Genomic DNA, 25,565 nt, shown 5'->3' with positions numbered 1-25,565 from the left:
ACTCGAGCTGACTAGGGCTGGGACCAGGGTCCAATAATTCTGTTTTCCGCAAGTGGACGTTTTTTTTTTTAATTATGGGGGTTTACGTGCCAAAACCACGATCTGATTACGAGGCAGGCCGTAGTGGGGGACTCCGGAAATTTGGACCAACTAGGGTTCTTTAACGTGCACCTAAATCTAAGTACACGGGTGTTTTCGCATTGCGCCCGCAAGGGGACGGTTGTCAAGAGAATGTGTGAACAGTGCAGGACCCATACGCGAACTTGCCAGCTTGGCTGCCCAATATTCAATGCCCAACACCGCCAAAGTTTGAGATATGGTGCATTTTGCTCTATATAAAGCGCGTCCGTCTTTCAAGGGTGAGCTTCGAACGTTGCTGCGGGAAATCAGGGGTTTACCGCGCCACTGGACAGTGTTGAACAAGTAGACTTCACTCGTGGCTCACCCTCAATATATACGGTGACACAGTGGCGCACCGACGGGGGGGGGGGGGGGGGGGGGGATTCGGGGGTTGTAACCCCCCCTGAGGCCGACTTAAAACCCCCTTTTGTTTAACCCCTTTTCTTTCCTTACGCATTTGAGTACTGTAAATAAGATGTAAGACGCGCAATCACCTGCACACTCGCAAAAAGCGCATTTTTTGACAATTTCCTGTGAAGAAATCGAAATTAGTGCTGTTTAGATGGTATTGGCAAACTGTCAACCCCCCCCCTGGCAGAAATGCTGGGTGCGCTACTGCGGTGACATGTGCTAAAAAAGCTTTTAGACGATGCAAAAGTTCGTGCCGTTGGTAAGAACCACGAGCGTGTAATAAGTGTTGCGACGCCGGTTACTTCAATCTCGACCGGCGTTACTTCTGGGTAGCGTGGCGTTCTCGGCAGACTGCAGACGTCCGGTAGACCATAGCGACCGGGCAGGGGCAAGACGATTTCTTAGTGAGAAACTTGCACAGTTCATTTCATGGTTGATGAAGGATAAAAAATAAGAGAATAATTTTTAAATACATGGCGGGGCCGCTCAAATAGGCCCGCTAAAAGCGTAGGCGGGATTTCGCTCACGTCAACGTCACGTGACAGGTACTGAGTCCAGTCGGGGGTGCGGCGGCTGCCCCCTCTCTCCCAGGCGACGTTTCCCGGGCTTGCCTCCGCTAGCGGTGACTCGAGGTCTCCGGTGGTGCACAGTTCGCTCCTGCGCGTTCGCACACAAAGGGGGCCATTATTCACTGCGACTCACCCGCCAGATTGAGGACCACTCGAGACAACCATAGCAAATCAGGGATTCATCCTCCGTTGGTTTAGGCATGGTCCTCCGATAATCCCCTCCGCAGAGGTGTCACACGTCAATCGTAACAGATCCGCAGAGGTGTCACACGTCAATGGTAACATGAGGAAATCAGGCGGCGCAATGTTAATCCTGAACATCCGAGTAATTTCTCGCAATAGTTCAACGATGCACGTAGCCATGTGTCCTTAGTGGGATCCACGCGAACCGTCCTGAATTCCTTCGAAGATGTCTGGGCGTCCGTGGACCACAGCGTTAGCAAAACTACTATAGTGTATTGCAGCAGCGTAACGTATATTAGAATAGCAGGATAACACGGCCTTGCATGATGTCACGGATAGAAGCTGTCGTGTTGCGCTCTATTGTTAGTACAGCCTGGAGCAAAATTGTAGAGGCAGCCGCTCTCGTTGCGTGAACTTGCTGACTCCTGTACGTCGGAGCTACGGCCGCCAGTCTTGGTAGCAAGGTTAAAGCCTACGCAAGTGGTAGTTGGCGAAAGCAGCGTCAGCGTATGCTGGAGCTCACACGTTGAGGCGTCGGTTGATGGCCTTTACACGTTTGCGACCAACTGCACATACGAATGGTGAATCTATGTTACGTTCGCGAAAAGGACAGCGCCACGCAGGTTATAATAGGAAACATGTCTGTTCATTACAGTGCCGTTGCATTATAAACCTAGAACCTGTTCCGTAACAGGTGTACTCAGACATTCGCAGAATTAGCATATTTTTAAGCGACCCTGTCCTCCCGGCTACATAGCACACATATATACATGGCTAAGGAGGGAGATGTTAACGGATTTATAAATTCCCTCGTGTGGTTACAAAATGTTGCAAGTCAGTCGCGAACATGTGCCGACGATATGTCTGGTAGTGTGCCCTTGCTCCATTCGTTGTTGCCATTGAAGTGCTTTCGGTTTCGCCGAGTTCCGAGGGGGTGACCCTGGGCGTATTTTCTTTCTCCTTTCCGCTTTCGAATTAACCAAGTGCGTTAGGATGGCAGGAGAACACTTTCGAGCACTGTCAACCTGTAAGGCCGACCTGTAAGGCTGGGTGTGGCAAGAGTGCGCGCGCAAGAAGCAGAGCGCTGAACGGGCGCTGAGCCGGGACCACGAGGCGGCGGCGGCGGCAGGAGGAATCCGGCAGGTAGGTGGCGCGCTTCCAAGAAGGGCCCCTCGCCCGCCGGCTGCTGCCACGCGAGAGGGGGTGGGGGAGACGAGAGAGCGAGCCTGCCGGGCTGGCATCCCGTCGAGCCAGTGCGCTCGAAGGCGGAGTCTCCAAGACGTGACCCAGGAGGAGAGGAGAGAGCTTCCTCCGCCAAATTACAGCGTTCGACGACGAGCCAGAGTGCGTGGAAGGTGCGTTCGGCCGGCCAGCTAGCTTCGGCGGCCTTCTTTGTCGTGGTGCTTCGCCGATGACCCAATGTTCCCGGCTTGGCGCAGTGCCATGAGGACTCGGTGGAACTGCGGTGCCGTTGGCTGATCAGGCGGCAGCCGCGGCCCAGAGTCGGCAGCGACCACCACGCAAGGATACGGCCGGTCGGCGTCGTCGTCGTGCTCAGTGTGCCCCCACCCCCGTGCGTTCCTTCGAAACACGCGCTCTAGCCCGCGCTCGGAGAACCGGCGAGCGACGACACGATGAAGACCGCGTCGGGAGCGTTGGCTCTGCTCGGATGCATGCTGGCTTCGATGCTGCAGTCAGGTGAGTCCCGGATCGACGGCAGGTGCGCGAGCGTCTCTGAAGCCACGGGCCGCGGGGCGCACATTCTTGGTCCCGCACCCGGATTGGTTGAGCGGCCGTCCCTTCTTTGCAACCTACGCGGGCCGCTCCTGGACCGCGCGCATTTGGAACGTGAGATGCAGGGAACATTCCAATCAGCTCCAGAGAACGTTCACTCGGCAGTCGAATGAACAAGAGCACGCAACTCTGCAAACACAACCACCTCTTTACCGCTATTGATAGAAAGTTGTACAACTTCAATTGTGAACGTAGGCTCACAAAGCCGTTCGATTCATATACGGTTCGCAAGAAGGGGCGCCGGCCGACTGTGTGATAGCAAACGAAATGATGGTAAAAGTGCCAGCCGGTATATTACGGGCGCCGAGATTTGTGAATTCAGCCACTGATTACTAAAGATACCTTTGGGGCCGGCAAACCGTTTTGTCTAGAAGGGCATGTGGCCTGCTTGGAAGTTTCGCACGTAATTGCAGGCGTGAAACTTACTTAAATCAGCAAGCTTAAGTTTATTTATTTACTGGCTATTTATGCATATCATAAATGTGTGTTCAAGGCAATGCCGTCTGCATTCGTACTTCGTAGTCTTTTTTCTGCTTCGCTACAGCGCAAAGCTCACCATTGTGGACGTGCAGTCTGACCACTCGAAGCTTTAGAAGCCGTCCAGAATGGTCCGTTTATCATGTGGCGAAATATAAAAACCAATAATTTCCAGATACCAACAGTGTATGGTTCATGGATTATTAATTACTGCTTAACTCTAAACGAATCACCGACATTTTTATCTCAAAAGCAAGTTTGCTTAGCAGAAGTGTTGCAGAACATAATAATAGCAAATTTTAAGGTGTAATATTTCTGTGTAATTCCTACTCTATCATCTATGGCGGTCGTTATTAACCCGAAGCAATGTCGATCGTCTCATTAAGCCGCGTGCCTACAACCGATAATTCTCAGGAATTGTTTGGCCCTAACTTCATTAAAGTGTCATTCTGTGTTATCGGTGCCGAATGAAACTTCAACAGACGGAATGATGCGCGCGCACACTGCAGCTGGTGATGTGTCATCTCCACGGGACTAGTTCTTGAAGCAGCGTTATGCATGACCGATAGGGCGGAATCACGAATCAAGTAAGCTATGCGCATAGGGGAATGTTACCAAACGCGAGAAGGCGGGCGTTATGTTTCATGTAAATAGTGGTTTCATTTTGGCCCTGTGCTACATACACGGGTCGAGGAAACCAGTTTTCACGGAACTCAAGCTGAATGCCTTTCGATACGTACATGCAGTTCCTTTTTCACAATGTCTGGCGAGAAAAAAACCCTCCTGGCACAATCTTCCGAGCTGGTGATTTCATGCAATAAAGCGCGTGAGGTTGAACATGCTCAACATGAATACATGATATGCTATTCCGAGATCAGCGAGGCTACTCATGTAAATAATGACATTTTTTTTGCGAGAAAGATCTCAGATGTTCACCGCAAGGTGAGACGATTACGATCACCGTGGTCTTTACATTAATAAATTTTTCTATTCCTACGTTTCCTTCTGCTTGTTTATACATGCTCCCCCGATCACCGCACAGGCAGGTGCAATATGCGTTATGACATATGTGTGCGGGAAATCATCAAAGCCTGAATGTTGTACTAGTTGTGCTTGCGCTGCACCGGCGACGGTGTTGCGCAAATAACATCTCGGTTTTGTTCAAGATTCAATGAGTTCATCACTGTCTACGAAGAATTTCTGCTAGCTGTGGCTCGAGATCTGAGGCCACCACAATCTTTGTGACGGACTCAGATGCTGGGTACGTCAAAATACACTTTACATAGCATATGTATGACTGTTTTGGGCGCGAGTATGTTTGTGCCTTTTCGAGAAGGTCTCACGACCCGACTTCAAGAGCAATTTTAGTTTTGCCAGTTAAGAAAGGTAAACAGTTGCAAACTGCATACTATGCCTACAAAGATGGAACCATGTACAACGATTCAAACAAGACATGTTCACTGGAAGATTCAGTCCTGAAGTGATTAACAGTGGTTACCAAGAGATGTCGCTGGAGCCAACGTTTTACAAGGGGAGTAGTCTTCGTCATGGTAGCAACGAAGGCAAATCCCCTTGTTGAAACAGTGGCGCCAGCAACCTCCCTTGTTAGATGACAGTTGCGCGGCGATAGTTTTACAGCAATTCTTGGGGAGGCCCTTTTCTATCGACATTAATACCAAAGTTTTCATTGCAAAGATGTCAGACTAGGTCATTTTTCTTACGGCAAACGATCCGTCTCGAATATGAACCGGCGGAACAGATTGGAGAAGCAACTACCGACCAGCAGCGATTAGGTCGCCAAATAGTCCTTTCAAGCCTCAGCTTCCGATTATTCTTTGTCGCCGTTATATTTCCCAGAATCTTCCGTGCTTACCTAGTTTTTTTTTCATATTAATAATAAACTCGAGAAACGAAGTAGACCCTGACGTAGAAGACGAAGTTGTCCTTGCTTCATATACCCGTTCTTCTGTTTACATTAAAGGAAGTTTTTCTTGACAGATCCTGGCCAATCCCTCTTCGTCGCGGCACGTGCCTTTGTGCTCAGACAACTATGTCAACTAGAAAATAGCTACAGAACAGTAAAACATAAAAATAGGAGCAGCAGTAGAACGATTTAAAAGGTGGCCAGTCAATGAAAGTTTTGACAGAGTGATACAGCGCGTGCGTAGGCTTGGTTGTCAGGTATTAGTGCCTTTCAAATAGGCATGATTATTAGGACAGGATTAGAATAAGTCCTAACTGCGCCGCATCGGACGGGTGCTTCATTTACGTGTATTATAAAATCAGCAATGAGATTATGCCAGACCACAGCACGCGCATTTCATAAGCAATTCGCAGTACATAACAAAAAGAAATCTGTCTGGATGCCTCATGACTTGCACGACCACAGTCGCGCGTCGACACCGTCCTCTGCCAGTCACCTTAACGGTGATCTGCGAAGTTTCTTATCAGAAGAAATTCTCAAGGCGCCAGGCACGAAACGATTAGAGACAAGTTCGTCCTCGTAATGGCGAACCGGATAGCGTGCATTGAGAACGAGGAAGTGCCAGCCTGGTCCTGCTATATATAGCGGCAGTATACTTTTGAATGTTTGATGAGATTGACTTGACTTACCAGTCATCTAGGGGGGGGGGGGGGGGGATGAAAACCGGCGAACTACAGACACGGAGGAAAAAAAAGGCGTATAGCGCATAATCTCTGGCGCCTACCGGCAAAACCAGTCCATGTTATCTCTCGTAGTCCATGGGTGCAGTCATACGCCTGCAGGCCTCCTCTTGGAATCGGAAAACTCTTTCTTTAACGTTTATCCATCGTTGTTAAGAAAAAAAAAAAGAACGAAACAAGGTGCCGCCTGCATGAGAATGAGTAGAGGAATGTATGGATGTTACGCAGTATACTCAGAAGCCGCCGTTCTCCTAAGCCACAACAGCTCCCCATGATCTCCTAATCCGCGCAGCGTTGGCACAAAAACTGCGTGGATAGTCGTTCTGAGGAATCGGTCGAAACCCTGTTTCCGCTTCAAGGCTTCGCGTTTCTCCAACTCGAGTTGTCGTTGCTCCCTTTTGATTAGGTTCGTTCTTGACGGCAGCGCGGCGAAGTGCCGGTGTCGCTGCAGCGGAGCGCCGCTCGTTCCAGGAAAACTGGTCGCTTGCGTTGGTCGCGCCTGTCGCCGGCTGCCGCTGCGGCACACCACCGACAACGAGGAAGGGGGGCGGGGCCCAGAGATACAAGAGCGGCGGCGACCTTTCGACCCGGCGCTGCGTCCGCTGGCGTCACGTGCGGCAGTGCGCCATCTCCTGGATGCGCGCCACCGATGATCACCCAAGGCAGAAAGAAAAGCGGCGTCAAGCGCCAGCGCGTGATGCAAGTGCCCCGCGCGCCTCTCGTGATTTGCATGCACGGCTGCTGCCGAACGTCGGCGACGGACGAAAAAATAGCGGCATTCGAAAACGGTCGTCTCTGCAGCGCCTGTGTCGTTTCTCCATACCGTTCTGCGACCTTCGTCGTCGTGTAGGCGCACTGATGGGTATCTGCGAAGCCACTCGATAAATGGAATCGTGTTCAGCGGGTCGATGGGCGCGTGCATCAGACCTGTTTGCGTAAAGCCTAGCAGCCGGTGGAGCTGTGCTATTTCTGTGGCAGACAGGAAAGAGCGTCTTTTACCCCATAGCGAAGTATGAACAGCCACCAGGGAGCAGTCACTGGCAGAAGTACTTACGATAGACAAGGTCAACCCATAGATAAATGTAGACTATACCACTATACCTCGAACGCAACAGGAATTTAGAGCAAGTCGTGCCTGTTTGGGGCCTAATATGTATATATTTTTACAAGAATGTTATCCATCGAATTGCGTGCTTTTATTTGGCACCTAAAAATACGAGATGTTCCCTCTTTTCTTTTCTTTTTTGTTTTGTAGAAATTTGCAGTTATTGGGCAAACTGATGATGATCATGATGATGATAAGAATGATGAGGATGATATGGGGTTGTATGGCGCAAAGGGAGATTTTGTGCAATAGTATATTGTTGCGTTGCTGCACGGTAGTGTATTGGGGGAGGTATGTGTTTTTATGTAACGTTTGCACTAATGTGTACAGTATGGAACTCTCGTGATCGCACGATCAATCAGATTTTCTTTCACTTACGCGTGCTGCGCACGCTTTATCTCAAACGACATCAATTATTTTAAAATGTGTTCTGTACACTCGCGTTTCGATTGCGTCGTGCTCTTTTCACCGTATAGTTGCACGCTGCTGCTACAGAGCGCACGCTGTGCCCAGTGAGAAGCTGTACATGGTGATCGCGAAATAAGTGGCCTCGAATAATGTCTGCAGGGAATTAGAAAGATTCATAAGTAGACGATAGAAACTTTCGACGTTGCTTTGACGCATTGATGTTGGAGTGGAGATGGTAGGAGCAGTTGCGAATAATGCAGAATTTCAAGCGCACGACAGTGTAAAACAGCAGGATTTTGAGGCATCAATTGAAATTTACACCTTGGTACCGGCGATGATAATCTCGGACCGCTTAAGTCACCAAAGATGTCGCTTAAGCCTCTCTCTTCGAATACAAGAGAAGTGAAAATAAAAAATAAGAAATTCTTTTTTTTCTGTATACCTTTATTTTTCTTTCTTTGAAAAGTTGCGACTTAAGTGCCGAAGACATAGGGGGGGAAAACCCGTTAAAAAGACACGAATCACTTTGGAGCAATTGAGTAACGCGGGCTACTAGAGATGGTCCTGAGAGAGTGAAAGAGAGAGAGAGAGAGAGAGAGATCGTGCGCGCGTGTTACCGCGTGCTCGTGACACGCGAGTTTGAATACGTGAACCGTGCACTTTATGAAAAGCTGATCTTTGCAGCAGTTATCCCGACACGTTCGGTGACATGCATTTGAATGACGGGAAATGAACTCGATTGCGCATTCGGGCTGCTTTTTATGTCATCGCAGTCGTCGTCCGTAGCTACACGTAAGCGAGATTTAATCTCCTCTACCAACGCGCACTCGAAAGCAGTCGTGGTGAGCTCACAAACTATACATAGCACGAGATCAATTGTATGCAAAAAGTAGACTGTTGTGCCTCGCCTCCCGCCGTTTCTGTCAGTTCACAGCCTCCGTTTCCACTCAGTAGTTCCAGCGTGGAAGCACGGCGGTTACTGAAAGAAAGAAAGACAGACAGAAAGAAAGAAAGGAAGAAAGAAAGACAGCACTCATCTTCCACGAACGCCGGCTTTTACGTCTTTCCCGAGGCAAATATCATGCGAACGGCGTCAGCGAGTCCTTGAAGTGAATTGCTTCCTGAGTTCTCGCGATGACTTTGGCCGGTGATGGCTGTCCCGTGTGCAAGAACGTCGCTGAAATACGTTTTGGACTCCAGAGAAGGGACTTAGTTAACGACGCAGACTTGTTTTCTTGTTTCCTCTGTTTTGCGGCTTGCCGAGTATCGCTATAAGCGCTACTATAGTAATAACGTCCATTTCGTTTGTGTTTCGTTGTCTCGTTACGTCATAGTTATCCTCCAAATGTACTGCCGTGGATGAGCATTTACATGTCTTTCGGCACTGCATCCCTTGATTTTCCTTTCGCTATATCAAGCACCATTATTGAGACGTCGTCATGGATGTGGTGAATTTTTTTTTTTTTTTCAAAGTAATGCTTAGAAGACGGTTGTCGGGACTTCTTCCTTTTTCGTAACCGTCACGGTGACATGCTGAAGAAGCCGCACTAATAATTATTCCTTTAAAAGAGAGAGAGAAAGATAAAGGTGATGGGAAACGCAAGGAGGTTACCCGGTGTAGAGAACCATCCGGTTTGTTACCTTATAGCGGGGAGGACTTAAATGGAGACAGAAAGACAGAAAAGCAAGCGTAAATGACAGTGTAATCGAATGTGCATAGTGTTTTTGACCGTCCGGTAGGCCCTATGAAACGAAAACTGATGAGCAATTCAGCATTGCATGATGTCAAGAAAATTGGGACGACTGCCAGCTATAGCCTCAAAGAAAGGCATTCGCGAAGAGAGAACGTGCATATAATTAGCACATCCTTCAGACGTAGTTGACTTCGCAACAGAAATGAAAGCAAGAATTATATACTTTGGGCTCAGGGCCCGGATTAATAAAACTCTTAGAATGGGCAGAAAATGTCTTGTAAGGCAGCGCGCTGGCCAGTGGGGTTCGAGAGCGAGGCATAGTATAGCGGCAAAGATGCGGGTGGTAGATTGCACAATTCTGCTCATTGCAACGCTGAAAGAGGCAGACGTTACTTGCACAAGAAATTGATATGCACTGTTAACTAATCAACAAAAGTCCACTATAATTATATATTTGACTAATAATTTTGGGACACATATTGCAATTTACGAATTGAAGCAGGAGAGCTCGCAAGGCACGTCCTTTTATGGAACTTAAGGCTGGAACAAGTTTCGAAATGTCTAACTTGAATGCAACAGCGCTAAAAAAACAGGACGATGACGAGTGGAGACAAACACCGACGTGTTTGTCTCCTCTCGTCATCTTTCTCTCTCTCTCTCTCTCGTCGTGTGTGTGTGTGTGTGTGTGTGTGTGTGTGTGTGTGTGTGTGTGTGTGTGTGTGTGTGTGTGTGTGTGTGTGTGTGTGTGTGTGTGTGTGTTTAAGCGCTGGTGCGTTCAAGTTCCGTAATGTAGCAATTATTCCAAATCAACACGCTACTTCGAAATGTGAGTTCCGAAATTTTGCAACGAAGTGCTTTGGTGCTCCAAATAAATATGTCCCACAATGCCTCGGGAGACGTCTTTTTAAAAGAATGTAGTAGGTGGAACAATAGTGCATTTTGCCGCAAGTTTGACGGCGCTTATCGCAAAACTGGTGTTAGATTCACAACTCGTTCTAAGTGAACGTTCCTTGAGAACTGATTAAAAGTTAATTAGTAAGTTCTTAACTTGTACAACTCGAGTTCTCGTGCAAGCTATGTCTGCCTCTAGGAGTAATACAGCTCAATGAGTGGAACTGTACCATCTGCGACAGACGATGTTTAAATATGTAGTTTGAGAGAAACAAAACGGTAGAAGAAAAAGCATTGGTACATGCATATCTATAGCTCCTAACCATGCCGTCGTCCACGAAAAACTGTAGCCAGTTTTCCACTTTCAAGGTTGTCCTTGGGACATCTGGAAGAAGTAGACAGAGATGGAGAGAGGGGGAAAAAGAAGACGCTGGTTAAACCGTTGTCTAAAATGCAGCGGCTGTTTTCGCCATGAAGAAAGATATGTAAGCAAGGTCTATACATTATGCATTACTCACGCGCAAGCAGAACGTGCTTCCATGGACGGCACTTTGGCACGATAGCAGAAAACGCGGCTAAATGTCAGCCTGCATGCTGTATACCCGCGGTGCACCGCTTGAAAACGACGCTAAGCGAAGAAACGAACCCCAATAGACAAAGCTCGAGCAAGGCGTGTACGCAGCGGAAGTCACCCCTGCTCTTGGTCCGATTCGCGAGTTGGCCGCGTGCGCAGGCGGTGGAACCGTCTCGTCTTGCGCCCAGTGGGGCGTCGCAGTCGCAGCGCGCTGCATCGGGGTCACCCAGATTTCCGCCGTGCCATCGTCGTCTCGTCCGTTGTCCCAAGGGGCGGCCGGGCTCGTATATAGACCTGCATAAGTGTGCAGCGACCCACCTTCCGAGAGTGGCGAACGGTTTTTCCACCCGGCAGTTTTGCTTTTTCAGGAACAAAGTGGCCGCCACGGTCACGCGGCCCTGACTTTAGCGCGACGGTGTGTCGGCGGGTATATAACGCCCCGCGCCCAGGGCGGGACAGCTTTGTTCCGATAAGAGCGGAATTAATTACACCGCGATTGAAGCGGCGACGTGGGGGTTGTATACTGCGAGACGGCAGGCACGCATGGCATGGAGCTCGCCGCGACACGTCGCGCCTTTGTGGGTGTAAGCTACACACGTGGCGCGTCCTGACGAAAGGTATCTTTGGCAGTCGCTTGCGAGCGGTCGACTGAATTACCCGTCTGAAGCCGCTGTTGCGTGGTGCCGTATATTCAATGCGATGTTCTTTGCAAGCGGCTTTTCGGCGAAACCGGATGTATGGAATAAAAGAAGCTATGGCGTCTTATAAGAGCGCACATTTGACAGCGCGTAGGGGTGAGAGAGAGCACAGACAGCAGCAGAGAGCGCGTAGGCGACCGTTGTCATATACAGTAAACAACTCGCTTAACCATTTACGTTAAAAAAAGATAATTTGTTTACTGGCGGGCAAAGGTTATATCGACTTAGCATGCATGCTCTAGCTTGCTCCTCGACGCCGAAAGAGTCCCAAAAGGGAAAGAAAAGGAAAAATTAGGAATTACGATGACATGGTGAGGAAATTTGCGGTACTGCTAAAATCGCGACCTTAAAGTGACACGTAAAAAAAAAAAAGGCAGTTCACAGCTCTTACGTCATTGTTGCGCAGTTTTGGTTGGGGCCAAAATGAGTAACACTATGCGGTGGAGGGTACGAAATGAAGTTTTTAGATAGTGGTTGGTTCCCGATGCGTACCGGAGATGATGTAATGCAGCAGCTGACGCTCTCGCAAATATGTAGGACGTGCACTAAATGTGTTCTGTCAGCCTCAGGCATATGGGAAAGGCCGCAATCAGAACTTGTAACATGTGCGTCGAGGCGCGCATAGCGCCGGCTCAAAGCAACGCACAGGCAATTTCAGTATATATCCTAGTTGAAGTATACGTTCAGGTAGGAGGAAAAAAAAAAGTAACTGCCAAGAACAAGGTCGGCGCTTAGGGAACAGTTTCAAAATTAATGTCCCCGGCGAAAAGGAAACAATGTTGACTGGAAAACGTGGCGCTTAACGTTTTGACACAAGGCACAGGGAACAGACGAGGGAGGAATGTATTAGACAGCACTTTCTTCTCGAATAAGTGCTATCGGCATGCAAACAGTGCGAACCGTGCACTTCGATGTGGTGGTTGACCGCGTGGATACCACACCAGAAAGTATTTGCACCAGCCCTATTTCTCCGCCTCTGCCCTCTCCTGGACGCTCCGCATAACAAATAACATATTGCCAGCGAGCGATATATAGCTGTGCCACGGCAGATATGGCCAGGCGGCGACCATGGCGTATAAAGGGCGTAAGTGCACGAAAACCCGATCTGTGAGAGAGACAGGCGGAAAGTCCGCTCGACGCTGCCGAGCACTGTCCGCGTCGGTGATTCCCGAGGGGAGGAGGGGGACTTCCCGCGCTCCTCGCGCTGCACTGGGCGACGTGGGCGGCCTGTGCATCCAGAATGTGCAGTGCCCGCTGGCCGCGCGCATATCGGGGACGCAAATATGGGCCATATCTCGCACGCGCTGCCGACCGCCGCTTGCTTTGCCTTTTTTTTTTTTTTCTTGGGGGGCTTCCTTTTGTTTGTTTCTCGATTCCTCCTGACTGGTTGCCGCTGCCGCCGTCGGCACAGCGACTCCTTGGCGCGGCAATGCGCGCGCGCGGGTCTTCCCAGCTCCTCCGTCGGTGTTGACCTCGTTCGCCGTGTGGATGTGGGCCGCCGGGGGCCTGGCGTGAAGCGCCTGCTCGGGTAGTTAGCGCGGTTGGTCAGGTTTAAATTGCCCCCTGGGAACGGGAGCCGCCGGCCGTTATACACTGTGCGCCCCAGATGCAGCGCCCATGCGCGAAGCGATTCGCGTTCGGCAGGCGGGCACGCGATGTGCATTATAAGGCGGAGGGAAAACAACGGTAGCGGCCACCTGTAACGCAGTCGCGCAGATATCTTGAGCCGCGAGTGTGGTTTGCGGTCCAGGAAATGGGGGGCCGTCGAAGCGCACGCAGAGGACTAAAAACGGACGGCCTCGCCTCACCCATGATTTGGAAATGCCCGTGCAGGCATCGCTCGACCCAGAGAGGGAGGGAGAGAGGAGTTCAAAGATCCCGGATCTCAGCGGTGCCAAGTACAAAATCTAGAATACACCCCCAATTGGTAGAGCGGTTCTCGTGGTGCATTATACGTTCACATGTCACTGGCTCTTTCGTTGCCCTGTCCGCTGCTTAACGAGCCTGTCGAAACGAGGGCAGCTGCATCCTGTAACGACTCATTTATAACGCTGCGCAAACGCCGGGTTCGATACTCTTTGCATTTGAACGCGAGAAATAGCGGCTGTTTGTGCGTCGCGCCAGCTTTGCGCCTCTTGTATTCAATTTGAGTCATCTTATCAGGATAAACATCACACGAGCGCAAAAAGGAAAGTGTACGGCGTTAACGCCTCTATCTTTCGGTGTGTTGCTCGCCTTTGCGCTGCTGCAGTCTTTTGACAGACCTTCACCCGTTAGTCCACGTGTTCCTTCTGAATTATTTTTCTTTGCTTCCATCTTCGTAGTAATGTAAAATAAAGGAAAGGTGACATTCTCCAATTCGCAAGATCAGCTCAATTAACTCTTAGTGCGTTATTGGAACTGAGATCTGTCGCTCGCCAGGGCTGGTTAGATGATTTTTCAGGCACGTGAAACGTAAGCATAATGATTGCGCAAAGAGAAATGCTACATATCTTCAAATGTGACAGACGAAGAGCTTGGACGCTTTGCGGGCTTGAAGTCAGAGTACACTGGACTCTGACTTCAAGTCGGTGGGAGGTGTTCCGGCTCCTACTGAAGTTGATGTGGGCTAAGATTGTCACCCTTTGGCACACCGATTTCGGGGCATTGTGTCGCGGGGTTGGACGGGCCGGCGCGGCATCATGCGCTGGGTGGCTCACAAGCTACGGCTTGCATTCTGTTCCGCATCACTGTGCGCGCCGCCTTGTTCGCCAGTCTAGCGATACGCTTTCAAGGAGGACGCACTCAACGACGTACCTATAGATACTAGGCTTCCTCAACTCTGATGAAAGGTGGCGCGGGGGCGGTGTAATTTCCGGCAATCCCAACAATATTCGCCTGCAGCCAACAACATCCTCCTCCTCTGCTACTGAGTCATGGTGACCAAGACTGAATAATGAGGTTTGTGGCCTCTGCGGTGCCTATTAATAGAAGAAGCGTGATGGTAGCCGTGACAGGTGTCATGCTTTGAGAATCTCAACAGCGGTATATGTGGTGACCGGGTGCTCCTGTGCAACTGAAATCGTTGTACCCGTCGAAGAACTTCTCGAGAGGCCAATTAAAGCGTGTCCGAAGTGCCTCGGCTTGTAATCTCGGTATTCTCGTTTTCAACGCTTTAATCGATGTGAACAGCCTTGGTCAAAAAGGTCATTTCAGTTAACCAAGCATGTGCCTCCGAGCAAACGGGCCTGAGGTGATGGCAGTATAAAGCTCCCATCACCCCTTCGGTCGATCATACGCTTCAGTACACTCTTAGACACACACATACACAATGTTGTTTTTACAAAGCGTTCCACTGGATATAAACGCCGTGCATGGTGCGTATCGTTAATTGGCAAATAGCAAAATGCATTTGCACACGTCTTTCATGTCTAGTGTCGCAGAACTCGCTGAGGAGAATGTCACATAGCAGGCTGGCACCGCGGAAGGAAGACGAAGAGGCTAGTGTGGACTCAGACGAACAGCGAGAGTTCAATGGCGTAGCTGGTTTATGCACAAGACAACACTACCGCCTACCGCTGCCAACACTACACAAGACAACACTACCGCTGGCTATCGCAACAACCGAGCCTTCGCCGCGGTCGCGGTCTCATCCTCGCAGCGGATCCTCAACTCCGCCACGATCCTCACTCGAGAGCCCGAAGTAGCGGAGCAAGTAGCCATAGCCCTAGCTGTGCTCGACAGCAAACGGGATGTCATCTACAGCGACTCCAGACCGGCCATCAAAGCCTTCGAACGCGGCGTCGTCTCGGACCAGGCGTTACGCATCCTCCGCAGCGCGGATCAGAGTACCCTCAAGCACCACACCGTCATCTGGTTCCCCGTCCATCTCGGACGGGTGCCGGGTGCCGCGCCAAACCTCAACGAGATCGCCCACGACGCAGCGCGTGCGCTTACTGACCGCGCCGTCCCATGGGGCAACCCCATGTCGTCGAGATAGAGACCAACCGGGATGCACCCATTACGTACAACGAAATCACAAAACACTTCTAGCTTGGACGCCGCATCTTTCTGCCCCCACACCCCAAGGTTAACAAGCCGCAGGCGCTAACCCTACGCTTATTACAAACAGACACGTACCCAAACCCCGCCAAACTCCACGGTCTCTATCCTGACGCGTACCTCAGTGAGACGTGCCCCTCGTGCGGATACACGGCGACACTCGCACACATGCTCTGGGAGTGTAGAAACGCTCCAACCCGACTCTACCCCGGACAAGTGGGAGAAGTCCCTCAGAAGCTCGCTTCTCGCCGACCAGCAATGGGCCGTCCAGCAGGCCCACGAAGCGGCCGCCAGGTATTCCCTGTCGGTCCCTACGTGGGAGACGCCCGCTACGCCCTAAGCGCGTCCTGCAGGACCCAAATAAAGTTTGCCCAGTCCAGTCCAACACTACCGCCATCGGCGCACGTGGAGTTGGAAGACGACATATATAAAATTGAAAGCCATATAGAACCGTACAAGAGATATTACGGCCTCTCTTTTACCTGGTTTTTAATGAATTCTTATCATCCGCTGCGCCAAATGATCCAGATGAATAACGCGGTTGGAATGCCGGTGGAGTCAGTGGGATGCAGAGAAGAATCGTTTCGCGGTAGAAGCAGGACAGACTCGTTGCATTATTAGGGCATGTTTTGTTTCAGCAGTGCAGCGTTGAAAGGTGACCCATACTCCCTGTCACTGGTTCGGCTGGCGGGTCCAGTATGCATCCCTGCGAATTTCAACGACAGTATCTATGTGCAGCCTGTCGTCGCTGTCTTGCAGTCAGTAAAAGAGAGAGAAATAAAAAGTCATTTAAGCTTACTTTGGCGGGCCAACACTATTTACGCTTTGAAACTTAAGAAAATGGAGAAATTATATAAATTTACATGCAGTACTCCCTTGTTTATTTAATACCCACTTGATAAATTCTGGAAAATACATAGAAACGAATATAACAGTGCCCAGTGGCCCTTTCCTGCGACAGCTCTAGTCGCGCATGTTGTTTTCGAAAATTTCCGCGCAATCTTCAGTGCTGCCGCAACGCAGTCGTATTTTGACACTAGACTGGCAAGAAGGACTGGAAAGAAGGACTACGTTGCATTCCAAAGGAATCAACTTCTCAAAACACCAACTTTGCTAACTTTTCCCGTGCCAAAGTCGCACAATTACGACAGGCAGACTTTCAAATTGGTGACGTCACATTGACGTCCCGAAGCTGAGGTTTCTGCGCGAAATTAATAAAAACGGCGAGTTTGGACATTATTTTCTCCATCACCTTCTTTCACCAAATGAATCACAATAGAGTTTTCCAAAGAACAATTGAGCGACCTAGACTAGTTGTGTGTAGCTATGCCGTGCCCATTTAGGCCTATCGGCGTGGGCAGATGTCGCCCATGGTTCCGTCTTAGCAAGAGGCCTCTAGAAGAGGACCTCGGTGTGCACATGCTTACCTTGGACGCGAGCAAGGACCCCTCAAAATTGTCTCCCCGGTCAGAGTCTGTAGCTAGTCATTTGGTACGAGTCTTCCGAAGGCACTGTAAGATGCCAAACTTAATTGACGATCGAGGCAGGGAAAAAAGAAAACCCGGAAAATTAACCAGCTTTAGCTTCGCAAGCGACACGATGGTCCCCAGCGCCCGCGGGCGACACAACCCGGCTGTCAAAGAGCGAAACCAATTTGGCCCCCCTCCGAAGAAACATCCGCTTGCTCCGCTCCAACTGTTGATGATAAAAATCCCGGAGGAGCGTGCGAAGAGACCGAGGAGCCGAGAGCGGCTCCAGGCCGCGCCCAGCAATGAAGCCACGGTTGACGGGGCTCGGCAAGCAACGCTTTCGCCGAAGTGTCGCTCTCTCTGCAGAACGAAGGCTGTCGTTAGGAGAAAAAAAAAAAAAAAAAAAAAAATAAGAAGGCAGGAAGGACAGGTGCTACCGGAGCGCCACGCCCCCCTGGAGCGACGGCCTCAGTGACCGCGCTGACGTGGAATGAAGAAGAAACAATAATAAAAATGGCCGCTGGGCAAGTGCTACCGGCGCCGAAGAGAGCAGCTAGGGGCGCTCAAAAGCGCGGGAAGGAGCGCGCACACTCCCGCATTGTAACACGGAGAGAGAGAGAGAAAGGAGAGCGCGGGAAAAGAGAGGGAACAGCTCGCCTGTGGCTCCACAAAGAGCGCGCCTCAGGAACGCCGCCCGCCGGCAGAGCTCTGGCGAGAGGGCGGACGGTGGGTGTGACATCTTCGGCAGCTCGCAAGAAGGGAATAAATGAGGCGCGTCGAAAAATAAGAAGAGCCGAGGAGGGACAAGGAGCGCGAAGCGCAGTGAGAGGAGCGGCGCCGACCTGGGCCAGCTCGCGCCTAGTAACCTCGGCGCGTCTGGAGAGGCAGCCTTGGAGATAATTGAACGCCAGGCCAGACGACGACACTCAGCGAGACTGGTTTTTGGACTGTGAGCAGCTCGGGATGGCGGCCCCGCTCTTCTCGGTCCGGGCGCCGCCCTCCCCAGGTGTCTCTGGCAACTTGGGAGCCTGTGTGGGAGCAGAGCGCTGCTCGGGGCGGCGCCGTAGCTGTGACACATCTTCGGTCACGGCAGCACAGCATCGACGGCAGCTTGCGCGTCCTTTGTGTGCGCTGTGCCTCGCACTGCGTCAATTTAGGGCTGAAGCGAAAGGGCATGGAAAGCTGAAGTCTCTATATAAAGGCACCCCGACCAGACGCTTTTGGTGTAATGTGGCATTTGCAAAGCTCCTCGCGCGTAAAGATGTGCATAATTCATAATTCATTCAGATGTGCGTACCTGAGCTACTAGAGAGTTTTAGTATAGCGTATATGCACCAAAAGCAAGAACGTCGCGTTAGAGTTGCGTGCTTCACACTGCAATCCATGAGCGGCGCTGCGGCTCTTGCGCGTTTATGCCAACTTTGGGATTTTGCATTCAATGCCAAATGCAGCCACGCAGGGGAACATATAGCGGCGCCCGTCGAATAGTAGAAGTAGTAGTAAACATTATTTAGAGCGAAAAAAGAATTTTTTTTTGCGTCGAAGGGAGGACCACCCGCTTCGGACGTATCAAGTCGTCGTCCTGCGCTGTTCGGCTCATTAGTTCCCATCTGATGCTTATATTTGCTTTTATTTGTCTTAGGATGTTTCCGCAGCCAAGTATTGGCGACAGCTGGCCGCTGGTTTCTTTCTGAATTCTTAGAGCGATAGGTTTAACGAGAGAAGTTTGACATGGCCTCCGAAATTGGGTGGCGTAAGCTTAGGTAAGACTCGCGGGCCGACCGCTCTCGGAGCCATGGAGCGCTAAAACTCTACGTCGTTCTTTAGTGCGGCTGAACGGCTATTGAACGTTCTTGCTTAATAAAGGCTTTATGAGTTTGTGCCCAGCTGGTATTCACAAAGTCATTTATGGACAAATAAAGAATGTTCTTAAGAATTGCTTCGGTCAATACGAGGTACTGAGGGATGTGCTAAGCATTGCGCCAGCCTGCGAAGAGATGTGCAAATTGAGCCGCTGTTTTAAACTACAATGTATACTATAGCCACATATGTGTACGTATACACCTATATATAGCCCAATTATATAGAAAGTTGATCTGTAATTCATCAGCCCGACAAGGACTATTGTCACACTGCATTATCATTATCATCATAAGCCTGTAGGATAACTGCAGAGTGGACAAAGGCCTCACCCAGAGGTGCTCTGCGTCAGCGCGATTGCCTACAAACTTCCTAATCTTGTCGCTTCATATAATTCCTCGCCAAATAGTAATAAACAAAGATCAAGACGTACTAAAAAAAATTCAGCAGCGATTTCGCGGTAAATGCGTTAGCATTACGTCACACCACTTTAATGTCCTGGATATATTTGTCCCAGATATATATATATATATATATATATATATATATATATATATATATATGAACGAAAAGAAAGGAAACTGAGGGCCGGGCGCGACTCATATTAGTCGTGTCATAAGAAGCCAACAAACAATGACACTAAGGGCAGCATAGAGGACATTATATGTAGTTCTTGCCTTAAAGTTAACGAAATGATAAATAAATGGAAATGAAAGTGGACACACACACGTAACTCAATTACGTCCCACGTAACTTTAGCCAAACTTTAAAAATATGCAAATGCCTCGCAGCTGGACAGAACCAAGGTAATGTTGTTTGCCGTCATTTGCAGATACTCAGATTATTTTTGTATTCTGCCTAATTACATAATTAGTCTTAATTAATTAATCGACTTCTCAAGTATTATAATTAGATGAAAAGTGTAAATGAGAAAATTGTAGAGCAACATGAAAAACCCCCGATACAGCTTCCTGTTGCTCAAAAGGTGCCACATGAAAGTGTTTTTCCGAGCGTGAAAGAAGCCCGTGAATACACGCAAAGTGCCTCGAGCGGCCAGTCGGACGGCAATTTCATCACACAAGCCACCTGCGCTATGCCCTGTATATGTTGGTGTTATTCCGCGCATCCGATAATCTACTGGTTTCGAGCTTGGACAGCAAATTTGGTCCCTCCTGCATAAGTACATCATGAATGGGAAGTTTGTAGTTGCAAAGAAATGACTGCCGTGTTCACGGCAAGGCAACCACGTTGATGATATGAAATCGTTTGAAATAAGATATGGGTTCTTAAGAAATGAGGCGCGCTATATGCAACGACGATTGCGCACCTTCTGTGTGATTTTCGTTTCAGCGTACAAGGAGAAGCGCTCTGCACCACGCTCGACAAGCTTGACAGCCGTCCACTTACAGAATATATATAGAATTCTTGAACACTTGTCCCAGCCGGTGACAGCCAGAGTTTCTCTAAATTAAAGCACTAGTGTATTCTTTGAAAGCATCGGGACTGTATGAAAGATTGTAGTCGTTGTCAATTGCCTTCCTCGTGCTTGTGCGGACATATTCATTTCATATGTTCTCTTAATTTCTCTTCATCTTTTCTACCTCTTCCCCCAGTGTAGAGTATAGCCAAACGGACGGTTACTCTGGCTAACCTCTCTGCCTTTCATCTCTTATTTCTCTCTCTCTAATGAATTCCATTAGCAGCACGCCGGGAAAGAAGGAAAGAGAGAGAAACAGCTGAGAAGGGGGCGAGACTTATTCCAACAGCTGATCAATAAGTTGAAATGAAATCTAGATATGTAATCAAATTGTGTGATGGTTACCCGAGGTACATGGTATTTTAATATTGGCTTCTGCGTTGGCTCACTTCGTTGTTGGAGGCATATACTAGTGTAAAATGATTCTTCTTGGCAGAACGTCTCTCCTTCTGTAGAGTTGCAATACGGGCATGTTGGCATGTCAACTTGAAATACTATGCAACTGTTGCTTTTGCTGTTGTACGAGTGATTTCGCTAATGTACGTGTTCTCTGACGCGCGAGGCAGAAGGTATAAGTAAGGCGCGGTACCTGGAAATAAAAGATGGAGGTTAATGCTGTGTCTGCAGTGTGTGCTCATATGCCTTCTATCGACCTCGATCGTCTGCATGTGTTACACCAGTAGGCTAAGTCTCTTCTTCAAAGGACACCGCAACTTGCGAAGTGACGCCTGTGCTGGTATTTAGTTTTCTGCATGTCCGTCTTCCACAAATCTTTCCTTTTCTTTTTTCTGACCGTGTTGCCAAATTAGCCAGCCCGTACGATCAGTGATTTGCCTAAGCTCGTTTCACACCTGGAACTGCTCTTACAAAGGTAGGGACATCCGAGAAAGACAGCCTACACCGCCGTCGACTCCGCAAGCGACGACCACGACAAATACAAAATCGACGACACGGAGACGAAGGTGCGTAAGTGGACGGGCATGCATGCATATTCGACGCCCCAGTCGCTTTTCCTCCTCACGCTCCCGGCTTGTGGAGCGCCGTCGTGCCTTCGTCTCTCCACGTTTCCGCAGCCGGACCTTGCAGAGACGCCACGCTGCACATACATATATCTCGCGCCTTGCAACGCCCATTTGTCGACTGCAATTAGGCCTTATTCAAGGGACACAGCACGCACCCAGCATTCAAGGGACGCGCATTTTTATGCTTGCGTTCCTAGCAGCGCTTCCTGTCCCCGTACTCCATCTCGTTCTTCAGCTTCAGGTGACGTGAGAAAGGAGAAGGCGGGGTGGGTTGTTACGGCCGCATTGTTACTATATATGGTCTTGCTGAACCGCACAAATAGCAACTTCGGGGACATGCTGGCTCACCTGCATGATCGCTTATTTTTGGCACTCTCCATCGATGTTGTTGTCTTTATTTCTTTGTCAGGCAGGTGGTTCTGTCGGAGGTTAAACACCGTTCCAGACTAGCTGCCGGTCGTTGTTCTGTCTCTTCGGCGTTCACTTATTTTTGGTACAGTCACCACAAGGTCCTTCTGGGAAACCCGAGCCCGTGTTTATACAAGGCTCCTCTTATGCCGCCTGCCATTGACCATCTACGAAGAGGTAGTCTCGTTATCACGCCGATCTTTATTAGAAGTGATCAGAAATTGGCCAACAAGCGAAGCCTCAGGCTGGAGCCCATGTTTCGATAAAGGGACTTGTCCTGTTCGCCCATGGTTGATCAGTTTAAGTCTCCGTCTTCCGGTGAGCGTTTCTTCTCAATCGTTATTAGAGTAGTTTTAACTTATCATATTTAAGCGTAGCGGTAACGGCAGAACGGTAATGCTATGCTAAAATACTCTACAGACTGTGAGGGGTGGGAACCCGAACGCTGGCCAAGAGGGAATACTCTTAAGAGACATTTTGTCCCTATTTCTTTTTCCCCGTTTCTTTTTTTTTTGGCTCTGCTTCGTATATTGTGGATTAATCGACTGTGCGTGGTTCCTCGTCTACAGAGATCTGTCCCCTGCCGAAGAATACCACAGCGTTCAGCACAATTTCTTGCTGGGTCAGTTGGTACGTATACTTGTAAATCGAACTGGAAAACCAATGAAAACCCGCATACAGAAAAGAAGTGGACAGGATGAACGCTGGGCACTCTGGTTGTTAGTTAGCCACTCGGGAATTTCCCTCAGTCTTATAGCGGGGTCATTCTTTTGCTGATTGATGCATAGCGTATAGAGTTGATGATGATGCCGGAGGCGTCACTGCTAACGCTGCAGGAAGCACGGAGATTTGAGAAAGCTCCCAGGTGGTAACAGAGGACAGTATTTTTGCATGTTTTTGACCAACTGGTCACTTTTAACTCAACGACGAAAAATAGCTGCAGGTTAGGTTAATTGCTCGGTCTAAGCACCAAAGGTCTCAGTACACATTTCTATTTGATGGAAGTGGCATGCTTGTACACAAAGTCCAAGGGCACGTGCTTAGGTTGGCGGTGGTGGCGTTGCAGGGGGGTGGTTGGATATGTTGTACCTGACCGGATATGTTGTACCTGACCATACTGCACATCCCATTTTGCAAATTTGAGCTGCTATCAGCTAAGCAGGAACGAAATTTACAACATTTCCTCATTGGAAAGGGGCTCCTGATGATAGGTACTCTTGCGCTATTAGTCAGCAGTTAAGGTACTATGCCTATCTTACTCGAAGATGCATAGAAGGAGACAGACCAAGACAACAGCTGAGGCGCCGAACAATTTCGAGCTGCTAATTCGTCCGTTGCGGAAATTTTGTAAAGCTCCGACAACATGACGCCAGCGTTAGCTTCGGCAGCGTTTTCGTGACGCACCAGTGTAAGTGCATCGTGCCTATACGCTCTGGCGGCTGATAATTTCCTTCTCAATTTCCCTTACACACTTAAGTTGTTCTCTATTAGAACCTTTAGTCAACCATTCTGACGAACACTCGCATCTTATTCCAAGGTCGCTCTTCTACGCAGAGTGTCGCCTGAACTCAGTCGTCAGTCGGCGTGTCTCGCGTGTCCGCCGCCATCAGCGCGCCGTCCACATGCATTGATACCTGCCGGTTCGGAGAGGCACCGGCACGGCCGAGGCGACGGGTGCTTGCGTGCGCAGAGACTCCGCCGCTTGCGTGACAGGAACACAATGCGGGCCGCTGGTCATGCGCCGACGCGTGCCTTATCGCCGAGTGATCGTCCGTTTCCGCGGTGCAACGCCTGCGAGGAATGCAGGACTACGAGGAAGTCCGGGAAGATGCACGTGCACGGACGAGGCATTTTTAATCGCAGCTATTATTCTATCACTCACGTAAGCCCCCCGCCTTCTCAGGCCGGTTCGTGACGCGGCGACGATTGTCACGAAATTTCGCGCACAGCAGAGTGCGCTAAGCTTTGCTGCACGCTCTCATCGGATATCTCTTTTACGGAGCATAGAGCGAGCGTACTACATTGCTTGTTTAGCTTTGCACTCGTTAACGTACCGCCTCCGCAAAAAATAAAGAAATCTTTCTTTCTTTCTTGGCAGAGATGTGCGCGAATACATTTATGCCTGTACTGGAACGGCCGGCAGTGGCCACCGTTGACAATGGAGGACATACAGGTATTCACCTTATCTTGCCGCAGTTGGCAGGCTTAAGAGTGCAACATAGGGCTCTATTCTGTACATTCCGCCATTTTCTTCGAGGTGTGACGTATGTATACGCGCGACGCGTACGAAATGGCGCTGATAACCCCGTTTTGCTTCGTAACGTGACGCAAGCTTGACGTTTTGCCTAAGAAACTGAAATGAAGGCACTGAACGTTCTTGATAACGCAAAACAGTCTTCCTCCTCAGTAAAAATAAAGCAGCTCGCTCAAAGCGTACGATTATTCCGTCGAAAATGCTTCTCGACTCAGTCGTTTGCTGCGCACAAGGTGTCGTCTGTTTAATTAAGCATAATTAGGGCGGCTCGTCGCACCACAAATTATGGTGGAATATCTTGGCAATGGCGGCCCAGCGCAACGTCACGCAACGTCATATTGACGTTTACGAAACGACCCTTCCTGTGACGCTCCTCACGGCACATTCCTTCAGCCACTCAGCAAGCTGACATGGTGGCTATCTTGGACGGCCACCACATATTCGCGAAATTGCAGATGCATTGCACGGCCTTCTGCACGCTACCACTCACTTTCTTTTTAAAGCACTAACGTCGCAATATAGCTGTCAAGAATTAGAAAAAAAGTGTTAGTCGATAAAATTTTCAGTGCACGTCAGCTTCCGTCATCGTGATGAAAACGCAAAATTGCATTTTGCAAAACTTCCGCTTCCCGGCACAAACTTTAAAACGCGTGACCTCTCGACAGCCAAATGGGTGCTCGAGTCAACATGGCGGATAATGGCGAGCCTGCAGCCGCCATGCGGGTCCAGAATAGAGCCTATAATTCCTGTTATGGATCAGAAGTGGCCTGGCATATCTCGCAGCTAGTTGCTGTTGTGCAAGGAAATGTCGCATAGACATGTTCTAACGATACTTTGCAAGTGGCTGTAACAAGAATCGTGGCTTCGGCCCGCGTTAAACAAAGCTACAGCTTCATTTTGCCATCCTTGACCACCACTGATTCGTCTGCCGCTTGTTCACGTCATGTACAACTAAGAATTGTGCTAATTACCGTCAACGTCTATCAGCAATGTGAATGTGACTGCGATCGTTCCTCTCTTTTATTGTTGTACACGCTTGGAGAAAACACAGATGGTTGTCTGGGGCGTCGCTGGTATATGAAGCGGATCTACGGCAACTATATGCGTGATGAAGACGCGTTTTCGGGCCGCGGAACCCAGCACAATCGATCGTCCTCTTCCCGATGGATGTGACACGGAAGGTGGCTCACGCTTGCCGTGGTCTCAGCGGGGACAATAAAGGCGCGGGAACCGGCTCCGAGCTGTGTGCGCCCAGGCGACGACGCGGAAGTGCGGAAATAGATTCGCCTTATCACAGCGCGCGCGGTACGCTAAGCTTGGTAACAGCGAATAGACTGTACTCTGACAACTCAAGCGCCATGCCGCAGCGTTATCCCTCGGCTTCGGACGAGGCGATGGCGCCCGAGTATTCTGATGAGGGCGTTGGTGATGACTACAGAAGGCTGT

The 25,565-nt window shown here is 49.7% G+C and overlaps 1 protein-coding gene across 1 annotated transcript in view; it reads left to right on the top strand.

Moving 5' to 3' along the window:
• Positions 1 to 2,541: 2,541 nt before the first annotated feature.
• Positions 2,542 to 25,565, top strand: part of LOC119436233 (tyrosine kinase receptor Cad96Ca) — a 100,504-nt gene continuing 77,480 nt past the window's right edge. The window contains exon 1 of the mRNA XM_037703027.2: positions 2,542 to 2,981. Coding sequence (XP_037558955.1) covers positions 2,918 to 2,981 — 64 coding nt within the window. The 5' untranslated portion in view covers positions 2,542 to 2,917. The remainder of the gene's footprint in view (positions 2,982 to 25,565) is intronic.

The sequence above is a fragment of the Dermacentor silvarum genome, chromosome 1 (assembly GCF_013339745.2).
Source record: "Dermacentor silvarum isolate Dsil-2018 chromosome 1, BIME_Dsil_1.4, whole genome shotgun sequence".
Lineage (NCBI taxonomy): Eukaryota > Metazoa > Arthropoda > Arachnida > Ixodida > Ixodidae > Dermacentor > Dermacentor silvarum.
Note: the sequence above shows the minus strand (reverse complement) of the source record. Positions and strands in the feature narration are given on the sequence as shown.